This window comes from Bactrocera oleae, chromosome 2 (assembly GCF_042242935.1).
Source record: "Bactrocera oleae isolate idBacOlea1 chromosome 2, idBacOlea1, whole genome shotgun sequence".
In the NCBI taxonomy this organism is placed as follows: Eukaryota; Metazoa; Arthropoda; class Insecta; order Diptera; family Tephritidae; genus Bactrocera; species Bactrocera oleae.
In genome coordinates this window covers 2,760,413-2,784,165 of record NC_091536.1, presented here as the reverse complement: position 1 = coordinate 2,784,165, position 23,753 = coordinate 2,760,413, and the positions used below count along the sequence as shown (strand labels likewise).

The window sequence follows — 23,753 nt, the reverse complement described above, 5'->3', positions numbered from 1 at the left end:
CATCGGCATTTTTAAAATAATCGCGTCGCATTAGACCACAAGATATTCATACATATTTCAATTAAATTTGGCAAGAAGAATTCAAAGCCCGTTTTTCATTGAAAAACATAATCATCTCTCAGTTGAGTTTTTCATCACTTCGCCAGGTTTAATTTTGTACTCACCCACAATCGTAACAAGTATTTGCATACGATAGCGTTTGCTCCAAATCGATAAACCTTTCGGGCTGGTCATTTGTCTTGCTATCAATTATTAATTTTATTTAAGAAGTAAAAAGTTTCACAGACACTCGAAATCCACTGCTTTAACACCAAAAAATATATTCAACACTGCACTCAACCTCCAAGTGGTACATCTGCCATAAGTCAATATCCACAACTGTCAGCAATGGCGGCTTTTTTACGCTCGTTTTATACAAAATTATAGCCTTGTTTAGCTTTATGCTTACAATTTTAAACTTTTATTTGCGATATTTGCACAAGCAGAAGGGTACGCACATGCAAATAAGCAATACAAGTATGTACTTAAGCTTACCGAAAATTCAGTTCTAGCTAACATGGAGAAATATTGGCAGCATTTTCAGCCATGGTCTGAACACATAAGCATTCAGAAGTAGATCTATCCCGTTCATTTTTTCTGGGCCGTCTTTTACGACTTCCTTGCACTATTCAAGACATTCCTTCAGATGTTTAGTACTCGTACATAGTTGCCGTTATTTAAAAACCTCTAATCACAACAATTTTAGGTATTAATACACAATCGCAATCCTTTTAAATATAATCTTTTTCATCATAATTAGCTTTTTCAGTCACAATAGTGATCTTATCAATGTAGAAACAAGAAGGACATTGGAACGAGTTTGCTTGCTAAAATGTGTGTTTTTTTTTTAGGTTTTAGCTTTATTATAAATAATTAAAAAATAATTTATACGGGTTTGCCATAATATTTTAAAAATTGTTCCTTGCAAGTGACATAGGAGGCTGGCTTGAATAAATGCAAAAGTAAAATTTTCGATCACTTTGTACAGTAATTCTGGCCATACGTCAGCAATAAGGCGCCGAATATTCTCCTTCCAAGACCTCTATCGTCTCGGCCACGCCACAGGTGCACGACGCGAGATATTATATTACGCTAAGCAAAATTTAAGTTTCCTTCAACAAATTGATTATTTCGTTGGCTTTATGGCCTGTGACGTCATCTTATCGGAACTAAAGGTCGTCCACATCAACATTCTCCAATTCAAGCAAGAAAAAGTCATTAATCATTTCTCTATTGCATTCCCCACTGACTAAAATATTATGACCGGCTTCATTTTTGAAGAATTGTGGACCAATGAGTTTTTGTGAATGTAATGCCGTCCCTAGATGGTTTGTGTTACTCCAAATGCGATAACTTTGATTATTAACCAACCCATTTAACTAAAATTAAACTTTATCGCTAAGCAAAATTTTGTTGCGATGCGTCGCGCGAACTATATCAAGTCTAAAAAACACCAGTTATATTCATCGAGTTTGTCCTCCTTTTCATAAAATGAAATTTGATACCAACTGACAAATAGAGAGAGCCATCAAAAGGCAACTTTCAACTTCTAATGGATTTTAAGGTATTGAATTTGAATTTAAGCTTCGAAATTTGTAAAAGTAGAAAATGTTCGATCTCAACCGAATTTAGATATTATTTTCAATGGTCGGCGAATTACTAACATGAGAACACCTAACAACATTTGCAGGTATTAATAACAACATTCCTTGGAATCTTTGGATTTCGGAACCAATATACCTATCACCGAAATTCTACCAAAACAGTTTAAAGTTTTGTGCAATCTGTGCAATAACAAAACACAGATATACAATACAATATATAATATATTTTTTAGAAAACAATACCTTAAATAGGGGTAAATAAAATGTGTTTATTCTAATCTAAATTACTTTTTAATGAGCTCATAAAATATTCTGTGAGTATCGACTGCACAAGATTAGAAAAATGTTTGTAGAAAGTTAAGTGAAAGATTAGTATGTGTTTCATTGAAAAGGTGCATAACCTCATATCCACATATTTTTTATAACTACAAGTATATCCATGAGTAATTTGAATGACTATATAAACATACATATGTTTTTGTACCTCCTATAAAATGTGTCGCAATTAACTCGGAGTGATTCCAAAAAAATTACAATGTATGGATTTTTGAACAATAGTCAACTTAAACATGTAAGAAAGGGCTAAGTTCTGATGTAACCAAACGCAACTGTAAGGATCAAAGCCGGGAAAATTCTTTCAGACATTAACAAAACTTAATATTTATTAAAAAATTTTGCATTACAATTTAGTATTCATTTTTCGAATAAACCAAATGGGTTACAATGGATTTGGTATCTTATTAACTAATGATTAATATAGGTCGTCGACACACTTTGTATTACTACAGTTTGCTTCATATCCGAGATACATATTTATAATAAAATAAACAATACAAACTCAGTGCTAAACCAAATTGTTATGTGTCTTCGAGTTTTACCAATATTTTCGGTAAAAACAAACTCAGTGCTAAACCAAATTGTTATGTGTCTTCGAGTTTTACCAATATTTTCGGTAAAAACAATCAGCTGTAGGCACAAAGGTCCACATATTTGGTATTTGGGGGCTTAAAAAGTTGTCATTATTGTTTGATTTACATAGTATATATAATGTAAAGTGTAAGAATCATATGGAATTCCAAATTGGAATCTATGTGAAGTAGGTGTGGTTGTAGTCCGATTTCATCCATTTTTACAATGAGCGAAATTTTGACATTGGTCAAGTAATTCCTGAGATATAGGATTTCACGTAAAGGTGCGCGGTGCCAGCATTAGTATAAAATTTATTGTCTCTGACTTATATACTTTTAGCAGTTTTCGACATGGGCGTGGCTATCATCTGATTTCATCTATTTTCACAGTATATGGAAAGGTGCTAGAAAGACTTTTCCTCAGTAAATTTAATTGTATTGGTTTTAGTGGTTTGTGAAATATGCACATTAAGCCTATTAGATGGCGTGGCAATGGTCTGATGGAGCCAATACCAATTAGCATATAGTGCTAATATGTATTAATTTTTACTCAAGTTATAGCTTGCACTGACGGATAGACTGTCTAACAGATGGACGTACAGACGGAATTCGATTTGATCTCATTGTTATATATAGGGATATATAACTCTCTATCTATCTGGATAGTTTTAGCTGTTACGAACACCCATTAGGTGAAGACAACCATCACATTATGTTGCACCATGTTACCAGAATAAAAAAACAATACAACCGGTAGGTGAACAAAACTATTATTTAGTAGTAGTTAGTAGCAACATTTTTCTAGATTATAAAAACAATTTCATTAAGTCATAAAGCCATTATTATTTCCTTTTTAAAGCGAACGTGCTGAGTTGCTGCAACTCCTATTTGAAATTTATTTTAATACTCTCTTTATGTAAATGGATTTTACAAATGTGAAATGTGTCGAAGAATTGTTTACACAGATAATTGTATTATGTTAGTTATAATGTTTAAAAATAATCTGCAAATTGCCGATTTTATTATTGGCAAAACTGCTGGTCGCTCCATCAGTACAACATGCTGGTTGAAGGAGAAGAATTCTATTTGAACAAACTAAATGTTGGTTTAACAAATCTATGCTAATTTTTTACAAATATTTACAGAGAGGAGATGGTATATTTTCAATTCAGATTGCCAATACATATATTTATAAAAATTTCATGGCTTCTATGTTTATTTGAATCAAAAATTAATTGAGAAAGCTTTTGGTATGCGTCGGACTATTATTTATAAGACCAGCTAATTACAGCAATAATTGCATTTCAGTTATTAAAAATATGTAATACTGTATGATAGCCAATATAATAAATAAAACCTTATTCATATGTTCAAAATTATTGAAACATTTCTTGATTTGTTGAGTTCACCGTTTACGACACGGATGTTTCAGAACGGTCTCACATAGTTTAAGCACACGTTTATATTTCTTTTTTATGGTATACCTATATGATTTCGTTTGAAAAATGTTTAGGGTAAATTTACAGAAACAAAAACTACTAAGTTAATTGTAATGTATTTAAATATTAACCGTCTTTATTTCTTACTCCACAAACTTCATAAACGATAAATAAGTTTCTCAATCCTTAGACATAGATTTGCAAATACATTGTGATCGATATGCCCAGATTGAAGAGAAACCAAGGATACAACTTCAGCGTGATGAAAACCATAATGCTGCAAAACATCATTGTAATCGACTGTGCCTGAGCGCGAATCTGTAAAAATGATAAAGCTATAATGATAATTTCAAATAACCCACCTCCCACATCAGACTAACTTTTGCCAGCAGAGTTTCCACAATTATTTTAAAGGTCAACGAGATTACAACAAAAGCAACCGCCATTAGTGGAACCCAATTGTATTCGGCTTTTGTCGCACTATCGGTGAATTGTACGAACGCACCAAAGCCGAACATGCCAAGCGCCATACCAGCGGTCGAAGCCAACATTAGTGTTTTGCGACCAAACTTTTCAACCAAGATGGATGCGAAAAGTGTGCCAATTATCTGTACTACACTCGTAAAGATCGTACATTGCTGTGGATCTAATGTCGAACCAGATTCAACAAATATATGCGACATATAGTTTACGAAAGCGAAACTGCTCGAAAACTGATTTTGTAAGCAGAGTACAAAAGCAATCGCGAATTTCTTCAAAGCCGACTTGTTGCCTGAAATAAAATTAAACAAAATTACAAACAGATAGGTATATAAGTACATACATATATATAAAACTTAAAAAAGTAAATTAAAAGAAAAGAGCGTGTTTAATTTATTTAAAAACTTATTTATAATCGGCCAGGACTTCGCTATCACAAACACAATAAGATCCAGATTATTTTAATTTTTTCACCTGAAGGTTACTTTTAACACCATAAGAAAATGGAGATGGATATATTTTGTTTGTATGTATCAACAATCAATATTTGCATTCGTTCTTGTTCTAAAAATAAAAAAGGGTAGTAGATGCCAAAGATGCAGTAATAGAAGGGAAAAACATGTCATATACATGGTGCATTCACACTTTTCAAGGGCTCATGAAATTAAAAAAACGGTTTTCAAGTCTTCGCGAATAAATATTGAAAGTTGCATGTTACCATAGAAGGAAAATGAAGTCTGGGATTAAAGAGAATAAGTGGACTTCAAAATAAGTATGACAAAAGCTTATCCTTAAAGAGTACACTAACCATTTCCAATGATTGGCATTAGGTAACTGACACCTGAATAGAATAAGTCGGAAAAAGAGACTAAGGATTGCAAAGTAAAGTTCTGAAAGCAGAAAGGAGAAGTTGGTTTTGAACAAGTTCTATCCTGTCTAAATAAATTTGATATTTAAAGGCTTAATTGAGGTTTCAGTACATGGCAACACCAAGCTCAAAAAATCTATCTACCATTCTAAAATAGATATAATAAATAGATATTTATTGTGTTGGAATCAGTTTTAAAGAGTTACACCGATACAGACGTTTCAAATTATAATTTTTACGCATTAAAGCTATCTAAGGATCTTAGCGATAAGATAAAATAAAATTACCAAAGTACCAATATTCCGATCGCGATCTTATTGAGCCCTCGACGCTCGAGGTGTGTAAGTATAATATAAGCATGTTTTTTTTTTATTTGAAATTTGGTTAGCATTTTCACAACAAGATATTATAATTTATAAGTTGTTATTGTTTAACAATTATAAAGTCTAATACATGTACTATAAAAATTAGATAAGAGGTAGCCGTAAAAGTATAATAATCGCGGGGAACAGCTGTTCACAATGCAATGAATAAGCAAATATATCGGGTTTTCCAATAGGGATAGGATAGGAATGATATAATTTCTAAGTGTTGTTTCGACCATTTTCAATATGTTATGATCTGTAATTTTTTTTCATTGTATTCAGTAATGTTTACAATTTGATCATTGAAAGATATTCTCAAGAACAACGTTTACAAATTAATCGTTCTCCAATTACCTGTGCTCGCTATTCGTCGATGACTTTTTATGGCCGCAATTTGAAGAAGTTGGTCTTCACAACATATATTGTAGTTTCAATAAGACGAGGCTACGTGCCACATAACACGGATAACAACCGAATTATTGCGAGAAAAGTTGGAAGAAAGTTTTTGTCATGACATACGACTTGATTTAGTGGAAAAAGTACTCGAAAATTGGGTTCAACGAATTCGTTGCTGCAAAGAAGTCGTGGATACTATTTGAATGATGTTATATTCAAAATTTAATTGAATCGATTGTACTTCACATTAAATAAAAAACTTTTGAATGTCCTTAACAATTAGTGTGTGCGTTTTGTTTTTCTTAATCATATAACCTTATTGGAAAACCCTTTATATTCACACAAAGCTACATACATACAAACATACATCGGCCCATACTCGGTAAGTTCACTTTTACAAACACACGAACATATACATTTGTTTACTTACTCTTTAGCTGAACTCTCACTAATAAAGACAGGGCCAATCACATAGAGGCCGCCGCTGGTTAGCCCTGCAAAGAAACGCGATGCGTAGAGATACTCGACACTCTGTGCGAAATAGTTCAGGATCCAGAAGAGCTGTTCTTGAAATAAAAATATGTTGTGAATAGTCATGTAAGCATTGATTCGATTGCTCAAGAGCTAACGAGTGAATAAAAAACCATTTGGAATCCATTGAATAAGGCTGAATAAGAAAATAAGTTACATGTATGGGCGCGACATGATTAACGCAAAAAAACTTCATGGACCGAATTTCCATCTGCAAATCGCTGCTAAATCGGAACAAAATCGACCCATTTCTGAAGCGGTTGGTGACTGGCGATGAAAAGTGGATCACTTACGACAACCGCAAGCGAAAACGGTCGTGGTCGAAACGTGGTGAACCGGCGGAAACGTTGGCCAAGCCAGGATTGACGGCCAGGAAGGTTTTGCTGTGTGTTTGGTGGGTGGCAGAGAATTATCTACTATGAGCTGCTCCCATATGGTAATTCTTAACTCGGAACTGTACTGTCAACAATTGGACCGTCTGAACGAATTAATCACCTAGAAGAAGCCAGCTTTGGTCAATAATAGAGGAATTGTGTTCCATCAGAACAACGCCAGGCCACACACATCGATAGTGACTCGCCAGAAGCTCCGGAAGCATGGTTGAGAGGTTCTTATGCATTCACCTTATATTCCGGACCTGGCACCAAGTGATTACCATCTGTTCCTGTCCATGGCGAACAATTTTGCTGGTGAAGAAGTCGGTTGAAGAGAGACTTGTGAAAATCAATTATCTCAATTTTTTGCTAATAGGAAAGGCTTCTATGAGAGAGGCATAGTGAAATTACTTTTAAAATGGACGAATAAGACAAAATTATTCATAGGTGATGGGGCTTCCGATTATTGGAATTAGAGTAGGGATAAAGTGCTAGACGATACAATCTCATTCCTCGAGATCATCGTAGATCTGAAATCTGCATACCGAATTATGTCATTACACTATTGTATCTTAGTTACTTCTTATTTAGCAATATAAGAATATTACTGTTCTGCATAATATGAAAATTTTAATTTGGAAAACGGGTTGTTTCTCTGCTTATTTCTCTACATATTACGACAATAAATGTACATATATCCGATCCTCTGGTGATCAGATGAAGACACAAACTTCAAGTCATGTTGATTTCAACAATGCGTTATAAACTCACTTTAAGCCATATGTGTAATATATATTTCAATTAAAAAGCTATTAATTTAACTTTTATATTTGTAGTATCCAAAAGAACCATTAAACCATATATTTTAACAAGTTTTTAATACTGTTTAATTATTTCATTTTGTTGGAGTATTTTACAAAGCCCAATTTGTATATTAGTTTTTAGTCTTTGTCCATTGATTTTCCTTTCGTTTCTGGCAGCAATAAATACAAATATATGGTGGTAACAACAGATATTGTCCCAGATGTATACATTGTGGTGGGAATACCCAATTCGAAAAGAAAATATGGGTATAACTTCAGGATCACGAACACTAACAGGCTTACAAAACACATCGAAATCGATAAGGCCTGGGTACGGATCTGAAAATGGAAACGATAATTGAAACAAATGCAATCGTAAGTCCATTAAAATGCATGTTCACAGAATGTAGGCTTAATTTGATAATAAGTAATAAAAAGTTATATACTCCTATATTAAAATACCTTCGCCGGCAATATTTCCACCACCATGGTGAAGAAGTTTCCAAAAAGTCCATACGCCGAAGTGAAAACCACTGCAACCATAAAAATAAGTGGTGCCCAATCATATTGAGCTTTCGTGGTCGCATCGGTTAACTGTACAAAAGCGCCGAACCCGAACATGCCAAGAATCATAGCAGTCGTGGAAGAAAACAACAGAGCTCTTCTACCAAATCGCTCCACGAAAACGGTGGCGAAAAACGTACCACATATATGCGATACGCCCACAATTGTGGTAGAGAAATATGGATCCATTGTGGAGCCCGAAGCGGCAAATATTGAAGTCATGTAGTTGAGGAAAGCGAAGCTGCCCGACAGTTGATACAGTATGCAGAGCACAAATGTGTCAGCAAATGCTTTGAGTGCTGACCTTTCAACTGTAACAAAATCAAATTAGATGCATACGCCTTTAAAATTCAAAAGTACTTCAACACCTACAAAAGTCATCTATTTTAACAGGCACGTTCTCGTTTCCTGTTAAAATGATCGTTTTCAACTCTTCGAATTCGCTTTGCACTTCCCGTGCTGTTTTCGATTCTTCAACGCTCCTGCTCATCTGCGGGTTAATTTCATTGTTAATGCCTTTGTAGAAATTGAAAGCTGCCTCCGCTTCAGACAGGCGGCCACTCTTCAGGAGGCTTTGTGGTGTTTCCGGGAAGAAGCAAAACACTACAACGTAAATTATGGGTAGCGCCACCGCAATACACGGTGTTAAATAGTAGTCGACTTTTGTGGGTAGTATAAAGCCAATTAATACACCGCAACTAAGAAACATCATGCCCATGGACATGAGTGCGCCACGAATGCTGTATAAATTTTGGGCAGAATTCAAAATATAATTTTTTTTCATATCTATTTCAAAATTGACACACTCACTTTTTATCTAGGATTTCACTAAGGAAAATCGGCGCTATAACGAACAAACCGCCACTGGTGACACCGGCGAAGAAACGTCCTGCATAGAGATACTCTACGTTTTGTACAAAATAGTTTAAGATCCAAAAAAGCTGAAAACAAACATATTACAATCCATCACTTGCGTAACTGTATAGAGATACTCACCATATGAGGGAACGCCAATAAATACATATTCAATTTGCGACTTAAGCGATTGACAGTGAGGCCAAACATAATATTTCCACTCAAAAAGCCGAAACCGAAGAGTGAACCAATCCATGATACCTGCTCTACGGTTACGGGAAAACTTAACGGTGTCTGAGGCGATTGTATTATTTGCACCGTGGGTGACACCCATCCGATACCAAGGCCATGAGCAAAGCTCATAATATGATCTGCAAGTGGTAAAAATATCAACTCTCTTTTAGAAATATACAAGTATTAATACAGTTACTCGGTACACCCCTTCTCCCAAATTACTGTTCTTCTACACCATCTATCCTTTGGAATTCATTAAGATGCACTACTCGCATGATTGCACAAATAGATACTTCGAAAAGATTTTAATTATACGGAACCACGTACGATAGTTAGCATGCTTTCGACACTTAATGACCCGACAGCAAATATTCTTTACCCCCATCCACCAATTATAATGTATTTCGTTGGTCTGGTTGACCTCTGTATAGATTTTTTTGAACAACAAGTGCTATTTTTTAGTTGGACTTCCGTCTCATCATTCAAATTTGTGCAGCTATTTGGATATCTTATTTCCGGTATGCAAATCAAGTACCAAGAAATGTAGTGGGATAAAATTTTATCCGAATAGTGCGCTATACCACCTTATGTCCAAAAATAGGCAAACAACTGTTCAAACCCCCACACATCAAATATCAGTCAATCTGTGGGATATTTTTTTTCAGAATACGGGAAGAATGTTTCTTTCGTAGTAATATACTCTTGTGTCAAAACTGGATTGAATTGGGTCAATACATATACCTAATTTGAAAATTTTCGAACATCCAATTGATCCAATTGATTATCTTAGGGAAAACGAGAGAACGTGTTTTATTATTAACAATTTATATTTGTGTCTTAAATCTATAAAATCGGATGAAAACATGCCCTAACTCCCATATAACTAATATCAATATCCGGCTGACTTTACTCCATATGCTTGTACATACCATATGTATATTGGTGATGATACGTGAGGTACCTTAATAAAACCTAGGGAGCAATTTATTAGTATTGTTTAATAGTATTGCCAAACATAGATCAAACGGGTTACTCCATTCCGTAGACTCAATATATAATACCTAATATAAAATTTTTAAACTTCCGGTTGGCCTTATACCATATATCCGAATTACGCCCACCCCAATATACTATATTTTATATAATAACTTTCGTTTTAACGCTAACAAGCCTTATTAGGAATATGTCGTTACACTGTGTGAGTTATATATTTATAAAATTGCTTGGAAATATGATTTCAAGTATACCTGAGCAATGTTCAAATTAATGTATTCTGCCTTAATATGGAAAATATAATAATTCCCGATTTAAATTTAAATTAAATTTTGCTTCTTCGGTAGAGTTTATATAACATTTATCTCATTTGAAAACTAAGTGAGAAGATAACTAAATAAAATACCAAATTTGATTGTAATTCATTCACGAATACGTCGAATAATGATGTTGAATTCTTTCGGAAAACTTTTTAAATAAAGTTTTGCTAACGTTCGAAGAGTATAAACAAGAAAAAACGTTAACTTCGGTTTCACCGAAGCTATAATACCCTTCACAAATACAAATGTTCCATACAAGCACTTGTTTTCGTTCGTTCAGTTTGTATAGCAGTTATATGCTAGAGTGATCTGATCTGAACAATTTTTTCGGAGATCACATTGTTGCCTTAGACAATAATCTATGCCTAATTTTGTGAAAATATCTCGTCTATTGAAAGGGTTTTCCATGCAAAGCACTTTACTCCGATCGTTCAGTTAATATGGCAGCTATATGCTCTAGTGATCCGATAAAAATGCTCAATTTCACGCCAAATGATGATGACCCTTGATTAATGATCCTTCACCTTTACTTTTGCATAGGACTTTTCAAGTTTTGTTAGATTTGCTGTTCCATAACTACTTCTCATATTTCTCGCCCAATGATCTTCTTATCGCAACAAGTTTCGAAAAAGCCTGATGGGGGTCTTACAGGCATTTTTTACGCTCTTATAAAATATCCGCTGAAAACCAAAATGGAGCTACGTTCCGACAGCCGAGTCTAGGTGAACTGAGGTCTTATCCTGCTTTTTCTACGATTACAACAGCAACAATCGCAGTGAAGGTCACCGACAATCCTCATATTATGCCAAACAGATTTAAAGACCTCATGAAATTTTCGATTCAGTCCAACTCACGTGTTTTAATTCTACAAACTTTTAATGCATTAAAATAATCCATATTTACTCACATGTTAGCGCCACCAGTATCTGCATGCGATACCGTTTACCAAGCAGTGGTAACTTCGTTGTTAACATATTTTTATATATATATTTATGATTCTTGTGAGAAAGATAAAAATATTTAGAGATAAATGGAAATTCTCACAGTATCTCAAATTTTATTGAAAAATCCACCACAGAGACGACGTACGCCTGTCACCGGTTATCACTACACTAATGAAATCTCCCACTACCACACAAAATTGTCACCAACACGATTCTCTGCCAAAGTGGTTTATCTTTGGAATTATAAATAACACCTTGCGTCTGACATTATTTGCCTTAGAGCGCGAATTATAGTGATGATTAGAGAGTTTGGGATAAATTTTGTTTATTTTTCATAACTGTATGCAAAAACGAATTTCAATTAACCATACAGTAATGCGGTCTGCCATTGGGCATTATTCGCTGATAGTTGAGAAAAAGTTTACCCTTCTTATCACTAAAAATAGAAATCTTTTAGATTGATGTTTGTTATATTATTCGTCAATACTGAAATGTCGCGAGAAACTACTTATTAGAGTTTAATTAGCATAAATAATATTTAAAAAATGTTACACACTGCAATATTATTCGTCTTTAATGTTGATTTCAAAGCTCTGTAGAGTGATGGTATTTAACATTTAACAATCATTATAGACAGGTAAGGCAGTCGTTGCACCTGGCAATGAAAGAGCTTTCAAATTAGATGATTGTCATAAACACTTTTCAAAAGTATACTCTTATTCGACATATCTACTCCATATATTATATATGTATACTCGTATTTATCAAACTGTATAACAAATTTAATATTATGTTAAATTGGATATAAATTCGTAAGAATTTTACTATAAACATGTAAGGAAGTTCTAAGTTCGGGTGAACCCGAACATTTCATACTCTCTTACGGTACCAAGAAACATATGTACCAAGTTTCATAAAGATATCTCAATTTTTACTCAAGTTACAGCGTGCACAGACGGACGGACAGACAGTCAGCCGGATTTCAACTCGTCTCTTCATTCCGATCATTTATGTATGTATAACCCTATATCTAACTCGATTAGTTTTATGTGATACAAACAACCGTTAGGTGAAAAAACTATTATACTCTGTAACAATATGTTGCGAGAGTATAAAAATGTTGAGACTAGTGTGCTCTTATGGAAATGATTCTTCAGTCCATCAAATATTAAGTTTAACAATCAAAAACAGCTATGAAGAAGCAAATAGAAAGTACTTTTCAATTATATTAAAAAGCTACTCGAAAATAAAACAAATTCGTGCAAATCGCTGAAAAGAACAAGTAAGAACGTTAACTTCGGCTGCATCCTTTACATGTTCTTCATAGTTTTCCTTATAAGAACTTCACTTTGATTGATCAGTTTGAATGTCAACTACATACTACAGTGTTGCGACAAATAATTTGCAATTTTGCTGAGATATTAGAGTATTTTTTTTTTATTTTTGACGATATCGCGATTTTGTTTTTTGAAATGCACTTAAAGCGATTTGCCATCACGCACTGTCGTAGACAATTAAATGTAATATATTACCGTTGAAAGTATTTTGAGCCGGTACATTTTTATCACAAAAAAAGGTAAAAAAAAAATTTCGCAAACAATTCTATATTTTATTAAATATTTCAGACATTTTAACTCGATAAATATAATACTTAAATGGTAAAAAAGTCTTTTACTATGTACGAAATTAATTGAACTTATTTTCTATTCTGCGTCCATTGATTTGCCTTTCGTTTCCGGTAAAAATATATATAAATATATGGTGGTAACCACACATATTGTCGCTGAACTGTACATGGTAGTGGAGACTCCCAGTTCAAATAAGAGATATGGAAATATTTTCAGTATAATGACTACTAGCAAACTGAATATAGTCATTTCCATGGGTAATGCTAGAGTGCGAATCTGCAGAAAAGAGAAAAGTCAGCAAAATGAAAATATTTTCTTATTAAAATGAAATTCAGATAAAAATTGTGAGACGTAAATTCAACTAAATTCTTCGCCAATTTTTCAAATCCCAATTAGTATGCTTCTTAATCTATTTTGCACTGTTTAAAATTTGTGGATTCTCTTTATCCTATTCAATATCGGAGCACACTAATTTTATGTGGCATCTGTATGCCTTATACATTTTATTAAAATATTTTTCATGACTGAAACACGCTCGGAATTTGATTGTTGCCTGCTCACGGGAGAGCGCTGTTGGCGCTGTCGGAATTGGGAACGCATACCGGTCTTACACATACTCGTACGTAAGGTAGTACGTTTGTCTAATTATTGCGCCACCACGACCGTTAATGTATAACCAATTAGTAGAAATGTTTCATGAAACAAAATTTCTACCAGATAGAACTCACCTTTACCGGCAAAACTTCAACCAGAATAGTGTAGAAACTGCCAAAAAGTCCACTAGCTGTAAAAAAGATCACAATCATCATGAAGACAAGTGGCGCCCAATAATACATTTCCATCAACCGGGTGTCTGCGAGCTGGAGGAAGACGCCAAAGATGAACATGCTCACAGCCATGCCTATTGTTGAGAAAAACAACAACGCTCTTCTACCAATATGCTCCGCTAATACTGTGGCAATGCAACAACCGATAATATGTGTGATGCCAACAATATTTGTGCAGAAGTATGGATCCATTACCGAACCAGATGCGGCAAATATTGAGGTCATGTAGTTGAGAAAAGCGAAGCAGCCCGATAACTGGTAAAGAATGCACAGCACAGTGCCGTTAGCAAACGCCTTGAGTGCAGATTTTGTGACTATAAAAACGTAAGATCTAAGTACCATATATTTCTGGGATGTTTAGGAGGTATGCTTCACGAATACTTACGGAAGTCATCCATTGTGACAGATTGGCTGGAGTCGCCTTTTAAAATATTTGTACTTAGCTCTTCAAATTCATTTTGCACTGGCTCCGACGCATTTACGCTTGAGCGGAACGACGGACTTTTCTCAGTTCCTACGCCGTTATAAAAATCAAAAGCAGCTTTGGCTTCAGTGAGATTATTGCTTTTTAGCAGGCTTTGTGGTGTCTCCGGAAAGAAATATAGAGCTATTAGAAACACAATTGGAAAGAGCAACGCAATACAGGGTATTACGTGGTAGTTCAGTACTGTTGGCAATATGAAACCCATTACAGTGCCACCACTGAGGAACAACATACCCAACGACATTATAGCGCCGCGTATACTGTAATAAACGTAAAACGAAAAGTTAACCAACTACTAAGAATTTTGTTACATTTCACTCCTCACTTTTTGTTTAAAATTTCGCTCTGAAAAATCGGTCCAATCACGAACAACCCGCCACCTGTGACACCAGCTAAGAAGCGTGCCACATATAGATAGTCGATATTTTCAGCAAAGTAAGCCAGTATCCAAAAAATCTAATGAGAAGTATAAATTTAACCCGAAGTTAATAAAAAGAATCTTTATACCTCAGTTATTACGCTTACCATGTGTGGAAAAGCCAAAATATACAAATTAAATTTGCGTCGAAAGCGATTGATCGTTACCGCAAACAGAATGTTCCCAGACAAAAACCCAAAACCAAACATCGAACCTATCCAGGAAATATGTTCAACGGTAACAGGAAAACTTAACGGTGTTTCAGGTGATTGTATAATTTGTACTATCGGTGACAACCATCCCGTGCCGAAACCATGTGCGAAATTCATAATTTGAACTGAAATTCAAAATGATGAAAACAAAAAATATTATTATACAAATACAAAATATTCTATACAAGAACTTGTTAAAATATGCTAAGTGGTCCGATTTTTATAACTTCTTCGAAGGTTGAACCGTTGACTCACAAAATTCGAGCCAAATTTCATGAAGATATCTCGTCGGAAATAAAAAGTTTCTCGGCAAATTAGCAGCTTCTAGGAGAGAAAAGGACGTGTGCAAGACTGCGGGTCTAGTTCCCATATATACAGCGCGACGGATATGACTCGTCATGCCAATAATTTGTATATATTTTGTAAGGTCTTCGAAGTTTCCTTCTGGGTGTTACAAACATCGTGACAAACTTAACATACCCTGTTCAGGGTATAAAAATTGAGCAAAGATAACAAGTATATTACTAATAAGCTAGGTTCAGTGACTGACCTTTGTAATGGAGATCACGCTTAAAAACTCCTATAAAGAGATCTCATGTATACATTTTTTAGCTATTCTTGCTAACTCACCTTGATGTCGGAAGGTGTGAAGTCCAAGTTATTTTGGCCTTGATCTTACGAAGCCAGAATTGTCAAGAAGGAAATGTTGATTTAATTCGAATTCGTCTTCTTTTAAATAAATTCGACAACTTTAAACGTACCATATGGACAACTTGGACATCGACTAGTTAAAACCTCCACAGCTAGAGGAGAGCGCACTAGACCTCTTGCGATTTAGAAGGAAAAGATATTTGGACTGCGCAAATCTGAGTAGTTTACCTATGCTGGAAAAGCCCACGTAAGGCTCAGCCAGTAGTAGCAAACCAATAAAATTAAAATATAAAATCATGTCTTTTTACCATAGCCACCTCATTTATCAGCAGAAAGTGTGTCGGAAAATCATTTAATCGAAACTAAAGTTTTTTTTACCTTTTTATTTGATAATGAACATGTACACTATGGTGTCCCAAAAAAGTAAAAGTTTCTTTTTGTGAGCTATGTGTTTAATTTATTTGAATCATCTTGAAATAATTGAAAACTGAAGTTGGTGAAGGTAGGATTACGATAAACCGTGCCTGTCTGGAACTTAGACAGTTTGTTTGATATTGCCCAACCTAAAATAAGTCTTTTTTGCAGCGCCAACGGGAGCCAATTCGAACGGGTCACTAAAGTGGAAGTAAAAAATAGAGGGTGTGCGATTCAATTTTCGAGAACCTTGGGACACCTTAATGTACACTCCAGACGATCATTTATTCCTTTAATTATTCTACTTCAGACAAAATCTCTGATTTAGTTAAAACCAACACATTTCAATAGAATACTTTTGTTCATTAAAATACATACTAGTTTTACAGCTAAATTCTCTAAACTTACACGTGAGTGCGCCTAATATTTGCATGCGATATTGTTTTCTAAAAATTGTCAATTTATTCTCCAGCATGCTGTCGTTAAATCCAAACCGCGAATATTAAAAAAGCCACAAAAATACTTTGAATCTTCAAATTCACTTCAATTCCAGCGGAGTGGCTCACGACCTGTTCGTATCGTCTAGTAAACGTGCACTCATTTAATATTCAAAAGACAACTGGACTTATTATAAGTGTAATAGTATTTGCGATATAAACTATATATTACTAGTTTATCTGCGTAATTATTATCAAAATTATTGTCAAACATGGCTGACATAATTTGCATAGTATTAGTAATTAAAGCGCAATTAATATATTTAAAACTTTCTATTTTAACAACAATATGATAGTTATAAATTTCGAAGAGCTATAATCATTTGAGGAACTGATATAGGGTGGCCATTTTGATATAATTTTGTAGAGAATGCTAATGCTTTTCGTGTGGAAGCATCGAGAGCTTTCTATTTATTTATTTCCCTCGGGCACGTAATTATCCCAGGTTCTCCATATTTTCAAGTTTCCCAAGCATTCGCCATTAACAGTTATATTCAGCTCTAAACTTTTTGAAGTTAAGCTCTGTCTATTGTATCGGTCACTCTAGTTTCGAGAAAATTAAGGAATTATTAGCTACGTTGTGATTAGCTATGATAGTAATTTTTGAGGAATACTGAAAAAGGGTGTGTATTTCTGTAACTTTATGCGTGTTTTAGGCTGTTAATTTCATATTACGGTGTCTATTTCAAAACTTTTACGTTTTTGTTACTTATGATCTGACAACAACGGTACTCTTTATCTAGATTTCTTTAAAATAGCTTTATAAAACGAATAAAATTTTACCATTATATAGGGTAATCCATTTCGAGGTTTCCTAATTTTTGAAAGACAGAAACACAGAAAATTCAAATTTAATGGGGAATGTTATTTATCATTAAAAAGAACATTCCTTAGTATTTATTTTTTTAAAATTATCTGTTTTAAACTTTGGCCGCGGCTACGTCTTAGATGGTCCATCCATTGAATCCAATTTTCGATGACTCGTTCGAGCATTTCGACTGGTAATTGACGAATGACACGCGTGATGTTTTGCTCCAAGGCCTGAATCGAAGCGGTATTGTCCGCATAGACTTTAGACTTTACATATCCCCATGATCTTTATGACCAATCGACCGGCCCAACACGTGAAGTTATCTGCGCACCGAAGAGTTCTTTCAATAAATTAATTGATTGATGCGATGTGTGGGAAGTGCCGCCGTCTTCTTGAAACCAAATGTCGCCGAAATAACGAGCTTCAATTTCAGGCATCAAATAGTCGGTCATCATCATATCACCGGCCCAGAAACCTCAAAAAACCCTTTTTTTTCTGGATAAAATGGCAGCTTTTGAATCTCTTCAGTTTGCTCTTCGTCCCAAATACGACAATTTTTCTTGTTTACAACTCTTTTCAAGAGCCCATAGAGTGATGCGATGTTGCTTGGAAGGTCAAGCGGCTTCAGTTCTTCGTTCCATAGCTCAGTCGCTGCGAACGACGCCGAATCAACTCTTCACGTGGACACTCTCAGCTACGGGAGCTATATTTTCTTCACTACATGCTGGACGTGGTCTATTCGGTCGAATATTATCCAATAATGAACGCTGGGTCTTAAATGAGTAATGGTGTACGCTCAGTAGGCCGATTATTTTGACCATAAGTTGAGCGAAGCACGCGAAACACATTCTTTACAGAAAGTGAGTTTTCATAATAAAGTTGAACGATTTGTAAACGTTAATCTGGCATAAGTCTTTTTACGATAAAAGGCCGAGCAATATTGAACAAAAATAACATGAGAACATGACCCGATTGACACGTGATCTGTCAAAAAACGGCTATTGAAAAGACTACCTCTTTTTGCATCACCCGTTATATATTTTATATATGTATACGAGTACGTATATAAGCTTAAAACGACCTAAGCCGTATAAATAATAAAATAAAACGTAAATTACTTTAATACCTCATATTTATTAGACGAGTAAAAAGCGAAAATATTTACAATTATTACGGAATACACATATTATAAATGAAAAGAAATGAAATTATATGGCGCTTAAACTAATGTTCAAATTTTTACACTCTCGCACAGAGGGTTTCATTTAATGCATTAAAAAATAATTGAATTAACTTTTGAGTTACATTTTTTTTTATCCCAAATACGGGATAAAAAAATAATAATAATAATCCATATGTAATCCTGAAAATCAACTACCGTATTGAAAAATAATAATGAAAAATTTTAATCTCATGGATATAACTAAGAATTAAGAAACTAACTTATTTTAGAATTAAAACATCTTGGATTAAAAAATGAAAAATTTAATTTTTAAATAAAAAAATTCGCAACCCTGCTCTCGGAACATGCTACAACAGAATATATTATTTTCGTTGCCCTAAATACCTAAAACAGATAAACATAGTTATCAAAATGATCAGAACGAGTAGATCAGTACTTGAGTAGAAATTGAGATATTGTAATGCAGTTTGGTACAAGTATTGATTGCTTTTCACTCTGAGGAGCTAGATAATGCAGATGGATAAAATCGGACAACTAACATGCCCACAAAATGCCATATAGTATTAGATAATAGAATGCCAAATATGATTGAAACCCACTTACAATTAGGTCGAATATAGATAATTGAATTTATTTGCGACATTTTTATGTATTATCATTTTCGGTATTAACTATAGCTTAAGTGTCCAATGTTATACGTTCACTTAATTTTCTTAAGATAACTCATATTTTGACTAATATTTGCGGAATAAAATCAGTCGGAAGTTTGAAAAAGAGGTTTATGGGAGCAGTTCCACTAGCATTGACCCGATTTTACCCATTTAAACAAATGATATTAACTTTAAAAGATTTTCTCGAAAAAAAATCGAATTGATAGTTTCTGAGATTTGAAATTTTACCGAAAAGTAAAAAGAAGATTAGAAGAAATTGTGACGTATTTATTTATTGAGTTTTCACCCTTTTAATTGTTTTAATATAATCGGTTATATAGGGGATGGAAGTGATTAATATCCAATTTAATCTATTTTCACACTGTATAAAAAGGGGTTAGAAAACGCAGCAAGTGTAGTTGATTTAGCTTCAGAGGTATATAAGATATCAACATTAAACATTGCCACTACTTACTACGGTTACCTGTACTAAATAACAGTTTTGTTCCTTAATTGGTGTATTAAGTCTCATTGAAATATCTTTCTTTGTTTATTGCGGCGTGCACTGGCGGACGGACAGTCACCCGGAATTCAATTCGTTTCGTTATCCTTCCCATTTGGGTACGTGGTGTATACTATATCTATCTCGATTAGTTTTAGGTATTAAAATTTTTGTTAAAACTACAATTTAAATTGAAAATATTCACTATATTGAATAAGTTACTGTAATTTTAAAATAAATATTGGATGGTTTTTTACATTTTGAAAACTTTAATTTAAACAAACTCACCAAATTTCTTCATTTTTTCTCTTCAAATTTTAGATGATTGACAACGGGTACTTTTTCAATATGCTGGAACGTTAAATTTACGAAATATACAATTTACAAAAAGAAAAATTGAATTCTTAATTTAAATTTAAGAAACATTAACATAAACGTAAATAACAGTTAAAAAGTTGTACAACTATAAATTAGCTAAAATCAAAGTTTCTAATCCTTCTCCATTGATTTGCCTTTCGTTTCCGGCAGAAAAATATACAGATAAGTACCAGCAGCCACACAAACACTGGCACATGAATACATTGTAACGGTAATACCCAAATTAAATAAGAAAAATGGATACAGCTTCAATGTTATAAACACCAATACGCTGTTAAATAGCATACAAATCGATAAAGCCTGCACCCGGATCTAAAAAGTGTACATCATTTGTTATATAAATATATTACTTTGTATAAATCTATTTGCAGTCTTCTCTGATACTCACCTTCGCCGGATGCATCTCCACGACAATGGTGAAGAATATACCAAAAACTCCGTAAGAAGCCGTAAATACCACTAGCGTCATGAATACGATTGGCACCCAGTTATAGGCGGCTTTCGTTTCGTCGTCGGTAAATTGCACGAATGCACCAAAACCATACATACCAGCCATCATGCCGACAGCCGATGACAAAAGCAAAGGTCGACGTCCGAAACGTTCGACCAACATCGTGGCCGATAGCGAGCCCAGTATTTGTACGAATCCCATCACGATGGCGCTAATATTTGGGTCGATGGTTGAACCGGATGCGGCAAATACATTCGCCATGTAATTGATAATGGCAAAACTGCCAGACAGCTGATTGAGTAAGCACAAAATGGCGGCGGTGAAGAAATTGAAAAGCGTAGCTCTATTAACTGATTAAAAATAATTAAACTAGTGGATTAGTTAAGCATATATGTATATGGAAGAACAAAGGTTCGTATTTGTGTTTCAACCTACGGAAATCCTTGATTATGACAGGTGCTGAGAGACCACCTAGCTCAATAGCAGCTTTTAGTTCTTGGAATTCACTAATTGCCATAGGCGCTTGTGTAGCAAAGCATTCTACATTTTTCTGGGGTTCAATGTTTTTATAGAAGTTGAAGGACAACTCAGCTTCCTTCTCACTGCCATGCTTCAATAAACACTGTGGTGTCTCTGGAAGGAATAAATTTCCCACAAGGTAGATAATAGGAAGCACAACAATGATGCAGGGTATTAGGTAGTAGTCGAGATAAGTCGCCAATATATAACCGCACAGCAAACCCGTGCTGAAGAACATCATAGCCATGGCTGTAAGGGCACCACGTATGCTGAAATGATATGTAAAACAAAAGAAATGAGAGGAAGTCCATTTGAATTACTGTACCATTTCAATATCGATTTCGGGATAACTTACTCTTTATCCGTTATTTCACTTATATAGACCGGTACAACTAAAAAGATGCCAGCACTAGCAAGTCCAGCGCAAAAACGACCCACATACAAATATTCGACACTTTGCGCCAGGTAATTGAGTATCCAAAAAATCTACAAGAATTGTATTTCATTCTATTAAGTTTTCCATGTTATGATGCTTCATTTTACCATATGCGGGAACGCCAAAATATATATGTTCAGCTTGCGACCGAAACGATCCAGTGTGAGCCCAAAGAACACATTTCCTGCTATGAAACCCAACCCAAAAGTAGAACCAATCCAGGAAGCGTCCTCAGTAGTGATTGGAAAATCCAGAGGCGAAGTAGGAGATTGGAGAATATTCAATGTAGGTGAGAGCCAACCTAGACCTGCCGCATGAGCGAAGGTCATAAAATGCTCTGGAAGGAGAAAACAAGAACTGTTGATATGAACATGTTATAAATTTAGCTGAGTGTCGGTGGAGTCAAATCCTGACAGTCGCTCAACAAGCTGGCAAACGTTGCATGAATGGTACATGGGTCGCACATGACGACTATTAAAATATAAAAGGAATGACATAAGAACTCTAGTAGAAGTGATACCAGCTCACTGTTTAATGGTAGACATGTCAGCAGACTAGGTGCACCTTACAATCACTATTGTAGAAGCTGTCAGGAGGTAGAAGAAGAGGAAAATGTAAAACATCTTCTATCTATAAGAAGGCTCTATACAGGATTAGAATCGCAACTATCGGTCGAGGGTTTCTGGACGACGTTTCAGAGGTTGCACAAATAAAACTTTTTGTAATGATGAGCTTCATCAGGGGCACGGTGGATTCGTTAAGAACTAAGCATAAGAAATTTCAAACCCACTCCCCCAAATTTAAATAATTTGAATTTAAATACTGTAATGTAAAATATTATCTTAAAATAATTACTAACCTGTTAGGGTGGCGAGTATTTGCCTGCGATAGCGTTTATTAAAAATCGGCAATTTCGATTTTGCAGGCATTTTGTGCTCTTTTTGTTATCTAAATATTCTGTGAACTTAAAAACTTTACACACTCATTAATCTAACATGTGCATGGAAAATCCGTTATTATTTTGTAACGTGAAAAATTGGCGTGACTTGCTTCACTGCAAATTAATTTTAAAACTGTCAGGTTTAGAAAGTTTTTAGCTAGAAGTTGTCGCTAATCCAAATTTAAACGCATAGAAAACAGCAAAGTGTATAATTAGTATATATGTAAATAGTATAAATTTGATAAGAATGAGTTTTATAGCTTCGCACAGTGATAAGTTCCCCATTTAGGAATATGCAGCAGTCTACTCTACTCATCTTTGAAACTTATTTGTTTGCCTCTCGCGCATACGTAATGCTTTGGTGCTTGGTGATTCCAAGTGGCTCATAGTTTCGTTCAGAGAAAGAATGAATACTTTCATTCAACAAATGAAGTGCAGTAGAAGCCTTACGCCACCATATAAAAATAAAGTATGTACATTCAGGTTTTAGAAAAATACTTGTTCTATATTTTGAGGAATTATGTACACCTGAATTTGAATCTGTGTTCAACAGAATAATTGGCATGCACTCAAAACCTTAGATATCACTATTTACGTACACATATACATCATATATATATATTTAGTACCAGTATATGGTAACGTAATCGCATAAAGAGAGCGTAAGTACAAATTCTAATGTCAACAAATAGGGTGGGAAATTGTGAAAAATGCAGCAATCAAAAAACTGTTTATTTGTTTATTTATTTAATATATTATCTCAGATATGTGAACAAACAAATGATAAACTGGTATTTAAACTTAATGCGATAGGTAATAAATGCAGCGATTATTAGACAGCACTGTATGCTTTTCGTTTCCTGCAAAACAAAATTTGTATCATAGTGGACTTACTAGGACCTTGTTTTGTTATACTCGAAAACAATTTTATATTTTTAAAAACATGAAGTCCATATATTACTTACATTACATTTATAAAGGATATATTTTTATACGTGTAATATTCTATACAGCAATACTTTTTTCGAAGTTGGT

At 34.4% G+C, this 23,753-nt stretch overlaps 3 protein-coding genes across 4 annotated transcripts in view; all 3 read right to left on the bottom strand.

Annotated features, from left to right (window-relative positions):
* LOC106622710 (uncharacterized) overlaps positions 1–22,866 on the bottom strand; it is a 28,866-nt gene extending 6,000 nt beyond the window's left edge. Inside the window, exons 1-10 of the mRNA XM_070112404.1 lie at positions 22,638–22,866; positions 21,886–22,115; positions 21,698–21,828; positions 21,259–21,611; positions 20,761–21,173; positions 20,486–20,684; positions 4,353–4,762; positions 4,199–4,308; positions 3,968–4,035; positions 165–242 (exon numbers count right to left, since the gene is read on the bottom strand). Coding sequence (XP_069968505.1) covers positions 165–242; positions 3,968–4,035; positions 4,199–4,308; positions 4,353–4,762; positions 20,486–20,684; positions 20,761–21,173; positions 21,259–21,611; positions 21,698–21,828; positions 21,886–22,115; positions 22,638–22,707 — 2,062 coding nt within the window. The 5' untranslated portion in view covers positions 22,708–22,866. The remainder of the gene's footprint in view (positions 1–164; positions 243–3,967; positions 4,036–4,198; positions 4,309–4,352; positions 4,763–20,485; positions 20,685–20,760; positions 21,174–21,258; positions 21,612–21,697; positions 21,829–21,885; positions 22,116–22,637) is intronic.
* On the bottom strand, positions 7,821–11,883 carry LOC138856282 (facilitated trehalose transporter Tret1-like). The gene is made up of 6 exons (XM_070106809.1): positions 11,681–11,883; positions 9,368–9,597; positions 9,182–9,312; positions 8,744–9,111; positions 8,270–8,682; positions 7,821–8,146 (listed from the first exon to the last, which is right to left on the bottom strand). The coding sequence occupies exons 1-6, from the start codon at positions 11,745–11,747 to the stop codon at positions 7,946–7,948; spliced, it is 1,410 nt and encodes a 469-aa protein (XP_069962910.1). The 5' UTR covers positions 11,748–11,883; the 3' UTR covers positions 7,821–7,945.
* Positions 13,306–20,483, bottom strand: LOC106622171 (facilitated trehalose transporter Tret1). 2 transcript variants are annotated; one of them, XM_070106816.1, is made up of 6 exons: positions 20,283–20,483; positions 15,182–15,411; positions 14,982–15,112; positions 14,558–14,916; positions 14,074–14,486; positions 13,306–13,621 (listed from the first exon to the last, which is right to left on the bottom strand). In XM_070106816.1, the coding sequence occupies exons 1-6, from the start codon at positions 20,293–20,295 to the stop codon at positions 13,421–13,423; spliced, it is 1,347 nt and encodes a 448-aa protein (XP_069962917.1). In that variant the 5' UTR covers positions 20,296–20,483; the 3' UTR covers positions 13,306–13,420. The 2 variants fall into 2 exon arrangements, with proteins under 2 accessions (XP_069962917.1, XP_069962914.1); XM_070106813.1 differs by lacking the exon at positions 20,283–20,483 and adding an exon at positions 16,760–17,003.
* Positions 22,867–23,753: the final 887 nt, after the last annotated feature.

Coding starts and splice junctions, on each gene's coding strand:
- LOC138856282 (XM_070106809.1), bottom strand. CDS start 11,747: ATGTTAACAACGAAGTTACCACTGCTTGGTAAACGGTATCGCATGCAG. Junction 9,313..9,367: donor TATTGGCGTTCCCTCATATG/GTGAGTATCTCT, acceptor GTTTGTTTTCAG/CTTTTTTGGATCTTAAACTA. Junction 8,147..8,269: donor TGGAAATATTGCCGGCGAAG/GTATTTTAATAT, acceptor TTCCATTTTCAG/ATCCGTACCCAGGCCTTATC.
- LOC106622171 (XM_070106813.1), bottom strand. CDS start 16,826: ATGCTGGAGAATAAATTGACAATTTTTAGAAAACAATATCGCATGCAA. Junction 15,113..15,181: donor TTTTGGCTTTTCCACACATG/GTAAGCGTAATA, acceptor ACTTCTCATTAG/ATTTTTTGGATACTGGCTTA. Junction 14,917..14,981: donor AGCGAAATTTTAAACAAAAA/GTGAGGAGTGAA, acceptor CGTTTATTACAG/TATACGCGGCGCTATAATGT.